At 42.2% G+C, this 12,287-nt stretch overlaps 2 protein-coding genes across 3 annotated transcripts in view; one reads left to right on the top strand and one right to left on the bottom strand.

The window, feature by feature from the left end:
* The window catches only part of SLC7A9 (solute carrier family 7 member 9), a 304,184-nt gene that overhangs the window by 112,545 nt on the left and 179,352 nt on the right, over positions 1 to 12,287 (bottom strand). The gene's annotated exons all lie outside the window — the stretch shown is intronic.
* On the top strand, positions 1,304 to 11,600 carry ZNF507 (zinc finger protein 507). The gene is made up of 7 exons (XM_063313177.1): positions 1,304 to 1,709; positions 1,998 to 4,081; positions 5,474 to 5,579; positions 7,942 to 8,056; positions 9,006 to 9,110; positions 10,296 to 10,430; positions 11,167 to 11,600. Exons 2-7 carry the CDS (start codon positions 2,003 to 2,005, stop codon positions 11,528 to 11,530), a joined length of 2,904 nt encoding a protein of 967 aa, XP_063169247.1. The 5' UTR covers positions 1,304 to 1,709; positions 1,998 to 2,002; the 3' UTR covers positions 11,531 to 11,600.

The raw sequence follows: 12,287 nt of genomic DNA, 5'->3' as shown, positions 1-12,287 counted from the left end.
TTGCAGGGGCTGGACTGGTCTAGCCTATCAAAGCTTCTGCCTCAATGGGCCAGTTGTGAAGATTCTGCTAGATTTTTTTTTCTCATTCTTTGCTTGCTATAGCAGGCAAATGCACCTGTCCTTCAAGACTTTTCCATGTTTTATAGTGTTTTTCTACAAAAGTTCCCCCAGTTGGTTTGCGATTGATGGGTGAAGATGTCTGAGCAAGCATTACCGCCATGCTAATATAAGATCTTGAATTAAATTGGTGCTCCATATTAAAAAATTAAAGGCTACTGCTTTAAAGTCTGTGTTTGAACCTTCCTTCAGAGCCACAGTTTTTTTCGTAGTCTCATAAAAGGATTTTAGTTGGCTTCAGCTTCTCATACATTTTGCATACATCCTGTAATCAACCTTCCTTGAAAGCAAAGGACTACTTTTAAAATCTTTATTATAATTCCATTTCCTGTGAAATTTAGGTCAAAATTATCCCACCATTAGCCTCAATTGAATTGTCACATATAGAAGGCTAATATGAATGTCCCTAGTTAGATTTAGATATCTCAGTGAGGCAATAAAATGCTAATGGAGGAGTTGAAAACCCAGATTTCTGCACTGTTATCAAAACTACTCTTTTCTCTTTTTTTGACACAGGAAGTCATCACTAACAAATTCCAATCCATCTAAGCTCTTTAAGTGCATTATTAGAATCTTTCACTAGATTAAACAAAATATTATTTATCCTGCCTTGCATTTAGGAGCTCAAAGCAATATACACAGTAGTCCCTCTATCTATTTTTCCAAACAACAACCTTGGGAGGTAGGTTGGGCAAAGAGAAAGTGACTGCCCAAAGTCACCTAGTGACTATTTGGTTGAAAATGATTAGAACCTAGGTTTTCCTGCTTCTAGTACAACATATTAACCATTGTGTACTTGCTAAACTGAAGGCAATCTATAAATTGCAGCTGGCCAAGAATGCTGGCATGGATATTACCAGTCTTGAAACAGCTGTGCTGCTTATTAATTGCTTTCCAAACTAATTCCAGATGCTCAGTTTGGTGTGCAAAGCTTTCTATCATGGTAGAAGGTCCTGTAGGTAATTTGCTCTGTGTTCACATATGGCTTTGTGAACCAGTTTGGTGTAGTAGTTAAAGGCACCTGAAGCCCAAATACAGTTCTAGTCCCGCCTGAGGCACAAAGTCAGCTGGATGACCTTGGGCCAGTCCCTCTCAACCCTAGGGAGAAGGTACTGACTGTCAAAGCCACCTCTGAAAATGTTGCCAACAAAAATGCAGGGACTCATCCAAGCCATTACCAAGAATCAAGACTAATTTGAAAGCTAATAATAATTGGCTTGGTACATTCCTTGGTCTTCAGTAGGTAGCATTTTATTTCTAGAAAAAATATAATAAGGTTGCATGATGTTGTAGAAAGGTTGGGTTTCCTTCTACTCTAAATAAAGATTTAATTAACTATATCTTTGTCCCAGTTTATTGCCATGAACATTTTCAGTTAGCCGGAGGAGAGAATCCACAAGGAACATGCAAGGGATCAACTGACAGCTGTTCTGTTGAAGGATGCTGTATCTTGGTTCACAGGGATATCAGCTTTAATCACCTGTAATAATAGAGCACAAGGACAGCTGAGGAGAGTGTTGTGGCTGGCAAGAAGAACAATTGGGTCCAAACCCTTTCCCTTCTGAACCTTCTGCTGGACTGGCAAGAACCTGGTAAGGCCATTATGCGAAAGATCATTTTTTAATTAAAGAAGCATCCTATTCATGTAGTTGATCATGCATACTTCTAAAGGCAGGATAAAAATTAAATAAATAAATAATAGCTTACTGATGATGAAAGAGACAGTCTCATATACTATCAGCCAATGAAATCAAAAGGACATTCTTACAGCCCAATTATAAATCTGTTTTGGTGGTCCTTTTTCTGTCTCTGTGCTTGACAAGCTGGAAGTTTCATTCAGTAACCCAAGCTATTTACTTATTTGTTTGTTGCCATTTTAGGTATTATGGAAGAAGGCAGCAACATCATTGCACTAATCTCAAATCTGAGGGAACAGGAAGCTGTCCTGATTTCTGAAGCCATCGTAAGCCCAACCTCGGAAAGCGCCGATGACCAGCTGAAGTGTAAACCTGACCCTCTCATCCAGGTCATTCAGAAGCTCAGCAAGATTGTTGAAAGTGAAAAGTCGCAGAAATGTGTTTTAATAGGGAAAAAACGCTTGCATCCTGACATGTCTGTGCCCTCATTTGACACTAACCTTCCAGAGGCCCCATCTAAAACCCTGGAATTGCCTGCTCTAGGCACAATAAATATAGAAGACTATTACGCGATGGACGATCCTCCGCCGAGTAAAAGGAAGGTCATTTGCTACGAGTGTAGTCTCTGCAAGTACCTGTCGCCCACTCTTCCGCTCTTAAAGGAGCACATCAAGCAACATGGTCAGAACGAGGTCATACTTATATGTTCGGTATGCAATTTCACCACCCGAAGCCTAGAAGATTTTGAAAGTCACATTAGATGTCACCCAGAGAACGGCAACAAAATGCACGCCCTGTTGAAGGAGCAGCACTGTATCACCCTTTCAGGTGCCACTTTGCCTGGGCCAGTAGAAAATGTTGTCAGAATTGGCACTGATCAAGAGGCACAGCCTCCCCAAGGGACTGAGAAGGGGAGGCGAAAATGGTATACTTACGAGCAATACGGCATGTACCGGTGCTTGATTTGTAGCTACACTTGCGGGCAGCAAAGAATGTTGAAAACGCATGCGTGGAAGCACGCAGGTGAAGTTAATTGCTCTTATCCCATATTTGAGGAAGAAAAAGAGCAAGCAACATTGTCAGATTCTGCCACGTTGGATACTGTCCTCCTCTCCCTAGAAAATAATGAACAGGGACTCTGCAGCAACCAGGCTGTTCAACTTCGCATTTGTAGCCCCAATTCAATGGCTTTCAAAACTTCACCAGCAGAAGAACCTGTAAAAGAAGAGTCAGTCCTAAATCAGCCAGCTGCAGTGTCACCTGCTGGCAAATTACTAGAGGAGACAACATCCAATGACGCTCCTGAGCCAGATAATTTGGTGGCTGGTAGCTTGCTTTCATCGGCCCAGAAAATCATTAACTGCAGCCCAAACAAAAAGGGCCACGTTAATGTCATTGTGGAGCGTCTGCCCAGTGCTGGAGAGCCTGTCTTGCAGAATGAAGTAACGAGTAATGTCTTGCATTACTCAGTGGACACCACCCCTGAGCCACCTCTGGCTGGACGTGACGTGTCGGGTGACATTTATCACATGGATAAGAATTCTGTTGAAATCGAAGAAGTTATAATTGGGTGGAGCAGCACGGAAAAGACGGAAGATAACTTGAATCCTGGCCGAGCTAAAGCAGCCGACGAAAATGCCCCACCCACCAGGAGGAGAACCAATTCGGAGTCTTTGAGGCTGCACTCACTGGCTGCCGAGGCCCTTGTCACTATGCCAATCAGAGCCACGGAACTCACCCGATCCAGCCTCCGAGCCTTTGCCGATGTAAACCCTTTAAGTTCGGAGGCTGGGCAGAGGCCTCCCGACAGTGGCTACATCGGCCATTCTAAACGGATCGCCTCCCTGAAGACGGAAGAATTGACAAGCCTGAACGAAGGCGACTGTGCTTTTGTGGAAATGCAGAAGGATAAACCGGAGATCCCCGAAGGCCCCATTAAAATGGGCATCAGCATGTCATTGCTCACTGTAATTGAGAAATTGAAAGAGAGGACAGACCAAAACGCCTCTGATGAGGACATTTTGAAAGAGCTGCAAGATAATATACAGAGCCAACCCCTGGGGGAGGCCAGCGTGTTGGGGAGCAACCTGGTAGAATACATCCCCAACGCGGATCGGCCCTTCCGTTGTCGCTTATGCCACTACAGCAGTGGCAACAAGGGGTACATCAAGCAGCATCTGCGGGTCCATCGGCAGAGGCAGCCTTATCAGTGTCCAATTTGTGAGCACGTAGCCAACCACAGTAAGGATTTGGAAAGTCATATGATCAACCACTGCAAAACCCGAATGTACCAGTGTAAACAATGTGAGGAATCCTTTCATTACAAGGTGAACAGCTACGCTTTGGGTTCATCAAAAGCAAGGCCCAAACAGCAAGCTTGGTTGCTTAGAATTAAGTGGATTGGAGGGGTGGCAAGTTGGTGCCCTCTGCTTGTTTTGTACAACAACTCCACCTGTGGTTTCTGATGGTTGTCCTGCTTGTGGGGACACCCAGGATTTGTGGTGCAAAACATCATGGGGTGCTTCTTCCTAGTGTAGCTTGACAAAGTAACGGGGGGTGGGGAGCAGCACTGCAAACAGACTTTATTCGGGTTGTCAAGGAATTGGTGTATTTATTAGATTTCTATACAGCTGCAAACAGATGCTTGGCAGCCCACAACACTAAATATAAAACATCCATATAAAGAATAGTGCTAGAGTAATAATCAGAATAAAAGCAAACAGTAAAAAGAGCACTCAGAAAAAAGAAAATATACAAGATGGCATCATTTCATAATCAAAGCTGTCTGGAAGAACACTATGACAGTATGGGGGCCATGATGGAGGTGTCTCTCCTCCTTGCAAACTACAAAAGTGAAGAATCATGAGCAATTTTTTCTGAGATGTATGTATCCACTATTCAAAATACCAGCAAAGGATAGTTGGTCAGGCAGTGATAATGGATTTGGCTCTCATAACTGCAAATTTGATTAAAATACTCCAATTAAACCTAAAGTTGATCAAGGAACTTTAGTATCAGAAATCAGAACTTCTGACTTTCCAGAGCTGAAATTATGCCTTTATACATTGTCCAAGCATGTTTTACTGAGTACTCCACAATTGCTTGAGTTCCCAGACACACTGAGCCAAGCAAAGATAGTTAGTTTAGATCTGTGTTTTTCAAATTTGGCAACTTTTAAGATGTGTGGACTTCAACTCTCAGAATTCTGAGAGTTGGCTGGGGAAATCAGTCCAGCACACTGAGTTCTGGCATGCTGGCTGCGGAATTCTGGGAGTTGAAGTCCACACATCTTAAAGTTGCCAAGGTTGAAAAATGTTGGTTTAAATTGATGGTTATCTCCAATTATCTCATAGGATTTCCTCCATCTCATGACATGCAGTTATTTCCCCACATTCCCTTGACCATAATTAGCTACTGACCTAGTTTACACATTGGCACCGCATGCTGTGGGAACTAAGCCATTGTGACTTTTAAACCATGACTTATAATCTAGCAAAATGAAAGAATCTGACCAATTTTGCTTTTGTTACCAAGCTGCTGTTAAACTGGCTTTGTGTAATGCATGAGCTCTATCAGTTCATTCACTGTCTTTTTTTTTTTAGCTGCTTGTGGCTTAAAAGAGTGTCAGAAGGGAATAAAGCCAACCGAGTTTGGTGTTAGGGACTAACAACATTGTTTTAACATGACTTTAACATTCATGCAACGGTTCTGTGTTCCAGAGTCAGCTGCGCAGTCATGAAAGAGAGCAGCACTGTCTCCCAGATGCATATTCATCCCCAGCGTTTGACAGTTTAATGGCTTGCAGTGAAGCAGATGAAAGAGTTGGTACTGTCTATCTTGTTGACTAGTTTTGTAGATTGGATTGGGCTGCGCTTGCACCCCATGGCTGTCACCTGGGTGCTCCTGTGAATTGCCAGGATGCATCTTCTCTCTCCTGGTACCCTCCAGAGATTCTGGACTACTAATCCCCTCAGCTCTGCTGGCTGGCAATTCTGGGAGTAATCTAATACAGCCTTTCTCAACCTTTTGACCCTGGAGGAACCCTTGAAATATTTTTCAGGCCCCGGGGAACCCCTGCACATTCAGGCTCGAATACAGGCCAGAGGTTACAACATTATTATATTCGTTTCATGGGTAGGCCTGTATATATGCATTCACAGTGTTCTTAAACTGAAAATAAAGAATGAAACCCTTTAATGTGAAGTTGCCCAAATTTGAAATAATTTTTTTAATAAATCATTATCTCCCAGGGAGCCCCTGGTGACCTCTCGCGGAACCCTAGGGTTGAGAAACCCTGATCTAATAGATCTAGAGCGGTGTTTCTCAATCTCAGTGACTTTAAGAGCTGTGGACTTTGACTCCCAGAATTCCACAGGTCTTAAAGTCGCTGAGATTGAGAAACACTGATCTAGAGGGTGCTAGGTTGGAAGAAGGCCACTGTAACCCATCCTTTATTTATTTTCCCATTTGCAAATAGAACCTGTGCCTGGTTATGGTACTCGGAAAAGGTTTCTCTGCCCACTGGAGAACTGACAGAGGGGGATGTTTCTCCGCCATCCCCATTTAAGGCCTTTTGTCACTTAATAATGATGAATTATTTGTTAGTGGAAGATTCTTTTTTCTATTCCTTCAGCTGGATGCAGAGATCAGTTTTTGTCTGCAAGTGTTCTTAATGGCTCATTGCTCAAAAAAAAAGAGGGGGCATGAAATCACCTCTCCTGCCCTGTCTCATATCTTAAAGTGCCTTTTTATTTTAAAACCTAATGTTAGAAGCCTGTCTTAACTTGACATGGCCACCTTTTTAATGGCGTTCATTAAATGAGAATGTTAGCTTTCCAAAGCATTTTGGAAGCCCTTTGCAATCAAATTAAGATACAATTGCAGGAAGGAAACCCTGTTGTCAAACAGATGCCTCCTCTATAAAACCTCCAAAGTTTATGGCGCAGCATCTGCTTGCGTGCAGATTGCTTGAGCAGGAACATGCATTTCCTGCTTATAAAATCATCGATGTTCCTGTTCATCATGGCTGCACTGTAACATTAAAGGGAACTTAGCACCCATGATTGGATCACAACGACCTAAAAATGTTGGATTGCTGTAGAAAAGGACCTGCAGCTAGACTGCGATCAGTCATACCATTATATGCCTTCCTTCACTATCCCACTGCTGCCTTCTCCCCCCTCCAATACACGTGTGCATTAACAGCAGTTCCCAACACCCCCCCACAGCCCGACTAAAGCATTTAGTAAAAGAGAGAGTGTGAATGTAGTGCTTTATCAAATTAATAATAGTGTGCAATATTGGGTGGAGTGAGTAACTAGTCCAGTGCTCCTCAACCTTGGCAGCTTGAAGATGTGTGGACTTCAACTCCCAGAATTCCCCAGCCAGCCATGAACTATGGAAAGTGTTATTGGCTTAGTAGACTACCAAGGACAACTTGATTCAGGAGTGATATCACAAAGGATATTGAGATTGTATTCTTTACGTGGCAAAAATTCTTGTTAGTGTCTCTTAAACTGCAGGCTGATAATTGGATGCTCCTCATAATAATTCACTGTCCTGTCCCCAAAAGTGCAATCAGGCTGGCCTTACTTGGTTTATTTAAAAAAAAAATTAAAAATCAGCTTTCATAAATCAAATCCCGCTACTGACCAGATTCTTCACAGCTGTTCCTGTCAATATTGGGAGGTTGCAACCTAACTTGCATACATGAATGAACATGTATATATGCATGCATGTATATTTCATTGATATGTCCTATCCTCTGGTTACACAAAAGGTGCCTGGTTACACTAATGGTAATGCAGGCTATGTCCAGTTTTGATCACGGAGATACAGAAATGATATTGTAATCTAGAAACATCTGGGGAAAGGCAGCCAAGTTTTCTCTCTTTTTAACCATTGGAGAATAAATGGCAGGTTATTCAAGACAATTGAAAAGCAGCACCCCTTAAAAACTGTGGGGTGAAGGCTGCCAATCTGGGTGGTTGGAAAGGCAGAGCAGACAAATGTGGGGAGGATAAGACTATCAGTGGCTGGTCGTCATCATGGCTCAGGATGACTTCCACATTCAGAGGCATTATGATGGGTTGTGTCCTTCCAGCTCAGGGTTCTCATAGACATCTAATTAGGCCCTGTAGAAACAATGCTGAAGCAGAGCAAATGTCTTCCTGTGCTCTTATTATAGGGGATAAGATTTCGGTCCAGAAACTTTACCGATGCGATATTTGCGATTACACAAGCACAACATACGTTGGCGTGAGGAATCATAGACGGATTCACAACTCAGATAAGCCATACAGGTGACCATATCTGCATTTTATATCAATGGAATTTAAGTCACTTTTGTTTTTTGTTTTTTTTTATGGTTCTCTTGCAGTGGCCAGCGGGCAATTTGAAATATCCTGATTTTGAAGAAGGGCATAAATTACCAGTGATTTGTTCTTACAACGTATTTAGAATCCCCCAGCCTTCCCCACACTGTTTCCTAAGCATCTACTTGCCACAGATAATGATTTGTTTTCATTGGCAGAATGAGAACCTAAAATTTACCCACTAAATTATTAAAGCAAATGAATTAAGCCCAGCTTTTTAGAGAGTCCTGCCTTTTGCAAAATGCATGTGAACGTTTTCCATTTAGAATATTCAGAGAGATGGATTGAACCTGAGGGCAGCAAGGTGATGTTTGTCAGGCCAAAGTCACCTCTGAGGCACATTTTGGAGATTGCATTCCAAAGTAATATAGGAAGCTGGGTTGAAATCTAAATAAATCTAAATCTGGTTTATTTTTAAATATATAATTGTTAAAAATCAGTTACATTCTGTCATATTAAACAACTTAGCAACAATTTTTGCAAGGACCGTGGGGTCTTCCCCTGAGTCTTTCAGAGACCCGCAGCCATCTGTACATCATCTCTCTGGTCCGTTGCTTAAGTAGGTTGCCAGCATCTGGAAAGGACTTTTAACTAGTGATTTCATGATCTTAATGTCAGCCAACTTTTAATAAACTTGACCAGCCTTTTGCAGGTGGTCACTTCCAGAATTCCCCAACCAGTTATCCTTTTTATCGCAGCAGACCCCAATGCGACTGGAGATTGAGGAGTCCATGTTTGACTATTGAATTATAATTATAAGTAGCCAAACCTAGAAGTATTGCTAACCTTCCAAAGCACTTTTTTTTAACTTTTGGACATTAAAATGCCAAGGGGATACAAGGCTGCTGGAGTCAACCCCTTCTTTGTTTTTGCTCAGATGTCGCGTGTGTGACTTTGCCACGACAAATATGAATAGCTTGAAGTGCCATATGAGACGCCATCCGCAGGAGCATCAGGCAGTGCAGTTAATGGAGCAGTTCAAGTAGGTAACAAACAGCTCACCAAGGCAGTAGCACCAGCAGCAATCTTGTTATGTGGCTAAATAACAGGTTGCCATCCTCAAGGTTTCTCTAGATCTTCTCTTACTGCTTGGACTGTCTGCCTTCTTAGTCTTTATTCTACGTTCCCATCAGCAACCTAATACTCAGCAGACTTCAGGCTGTGGATAAGCTCTCATAAGAAGAATTCTAGAGCTGAATGTGACTCTCTTAAATTTATTTGAAGAAACCTGTAGCTACTGACATGAAGAAAATGCACTGTATACCATCTGCTGAGTCCCAGCATACATTCTGGATATTGTTCAGATCCATCCAGATCAAGTAGGCCTTAGAGAAGAAAAGTTGGGAACTGATGGGTATTTTATTTTGATGGCTTGACTGGAGCTGCTGAGAGTTGTAGTTCAGCAATATCCAGAAGACAATTCATCCTTCTTCCAACCACAGCCTTTCATGGTCTCTGCTAGAGAGAATGTCCCAGCCCCGCTTTCTGAGCCCTTTTAACTGGAGCTCCATGCAGTGTTCTGCCACTGAGCTGTTGCTTTGTTTTGCTTGTTAAGGATTAGGAATCACATTTTCCCCCAATTTATAAATTATGTAGTATGTAGTAATCACTTAGAGAGAGCCAGTCTGGCGTAGTGTTCATGGCACCAGACTAGAAAGTGGGAGTTTTAGTCCTGCCTTAGGCATGAAGCCAGCTGCATGATTTGGGGCCAGTCCCTCTCTCTCAATCCTAGGGAGGAGGAGGCAAGGGCCAACCACTCCCGAAAATGTTGCCAGGAGAACCGTCCAGGGGCAAAGCTGACTTGAAGGCACAGAAAGAAAAAAAATCTTAGAACAAGAGACTCTGAACTAGATTCAGCCTTTGGTAGTGGATGTAGTCTGTTGCTTTCGAAAATATGTCAGTTCCTGAGAATATGAGATATGTCTCTGTACTTTCTGTATCCTGCAAAGTTAACTTTACCAGCAAATCAGTAACGGGATTTCTCTTAGTATAGGACTATATATTTATCCTGAGACAGAACTACAGTGTGGGAAGATGTCCTGCAGAGGTTCTTTAAAATGTTACTTTAACCGAGTTTAACTGGAAATTGGGGCGCCTGTCTTACATAAGTTGGCGTAGGATGTTTTTCACTTGAAATGACTTTTATATCCCGCGGTTGTTATTTCAGATGTTCCCTCTGTGGATATGTGTGCAGTCATCCTCCTTCACTAAAGTCTCATATGTGGAAACACGCGAGTGATGAAAACTATAATTATGAACAAGTGAATAAAGCTATTAATGATGCGATTTCGCAAAGCAGCAGGTGTGTGCAGTCACTGTTTGGGTTTGTGATACAAGGTACAATCCAAAACCACGGACAAAAAGGTCACACTTTTCATTCTCTGTGTTTCGAGAAGAAATGTCATCAAACAGTAGGGCTGATGGAGAATTAAAAGGGATGCTCTTGCTAGCTGGCCCCTTCTTATGTCAAACGGCTAAACTTCTCTTTAAAAACAAGATCTTTAATAACAGCTTGGAGATACAGGTAGTCTTTGCTTAATGGCCCTTCATTTAGCGACAGTTCAGACTTACGACAGTGCTGGAAAAACTGAATTATGGCTGTTCTTCACACTTACGACCACTGCTGCATTCCCATGGTCACAATTTGGGTGCTTGGCAACCAGTTCGCATTTATAACTGTCGCAGCGTCCCATGGTCACGTGATTGCCATTTTCAACCTTCCCAGCCGGCTTCTGGCAAGCAAAAATCAATGAGGAACCACATGATTCGCTTAATGACCGTGTGATTCTCTTAATGGCTGCGGTGATTCTCTTAACGACCACTGCTAAAAAGGTCCTTAAATCGGGTCAGATTTGCTTAGCAACCGAAATTCTGGTCCCAATTGTGGTCGTTAAGTGAGGACTACCTGTCCGCTGCAGCACCGTTGAGGAAACACAGAATATAATTTAGAGATGGTTTTTAAATGTTGTCTAGTATTGAACTATCTTCCCATATACTGAGTATTAATGAATAAATAAATTTTTCCCTTTGTTTTGTAGGCTTCTGGGTCAGCTTACTGGGAAGAAAGTAACCGAAACTTTGGAAGATGATGCAGCTCCTTTAACCAGTAGCTCAGAGGGCTTGTCTTTTTCAAACTCTTCTAAGCCAGGGGCTAACAAAACAACTAGTTCTGATAGCCATCAGGATCAAGGTCCTACCACCCATACCTCATGCAGTTCAGAGAAAGCTGCAGGCCTGTCCCACCTGGTCTCAGAATACTGCGTTCTGCTCTTCTGCTGCTGTATCTGTGGATTTGAGTCCACCAGCAAAGAGAATTTGTTGGACCATATGAAGGAACATGAAGGGGAAATCATCAACATAATTCTAAACAAGGACCATGCAGCCGCTCAGAGCATAAACTAGACAACGCTCCCTTTTCTCTGGATCTCCAACTTTGCCTGAAAGACTTGCTAAATAAAAGATCTAGGAGCAAGCATGTATGTGTATGCACATATTTATTTGCTCAAAGTCCTTTTCTTTAGCAAGTCTTTATTCCTGCATCTAAAGTCTCTGTTATCAGCAAGAGAGCAGAGTATTTTACAAGCTCTTGAAGAAACAACAACATGAATGACCCTGCATTTACAGTAAAACTCCAGTGGCTATCTGCTACCAACAAAACTATGTTTAATGCCTGTTATTAATCCAAAGGATAGTGGCATAGAAAATCCACAGCGAGGAATTGACTAAAAGGGATTTAACCTCTCTACCTTGAAATATATCTTAAGGGCATAAAATCTGCTTCAGGTAAGTTTTAAAACAAACATCCCGATGTGACCAACTAAATTCAAAAAGCAGCCATTTCTGTGGAGGGAAGCTTCTGCCAAGTTCTTAGGCATCCCATCTTAACTGCTTGTTTTCCAGGAAAAATTCTTGCCAGCATAAAGTAAGTTCAGCGTCTTGGTAAAATATTTGGCCGGTTAATTCTTTTCTTTGCTGCAATAGGATGATGCTTAGAAATGCAAGTATCTGATTGCCCCCCCCCTTCAGCAAAACTTTTCAGTTCTACCTGTATATATCTTAAGCAGATATTTAGCTAGTAGCATTTCATTTCAGCATGCTTCAGCATGCGTAATTTTAGGAGAGCCGCAAAGACTGCCAGGTAAACTATTAATCAAACTCC

This window comes from Candoia aspera, chromosome 11 (genome assembly GCF_035149785.1).
Source record: "Candoia aspera isolate rCanAsp1 chromosome 11, rCanAsp1.hap2, whole genome shotgun sequence".
Lineage (NCBI taxonomy): Eukaryota > Metazoa > Chordata > Lepidosauria > Squamata > Boidae > Candoia > Candoia aspera.
Note: the sequence above shows the minus strand (reverse complement) of the source record. Positions and strands in the feature narration are given on the sequence as shown.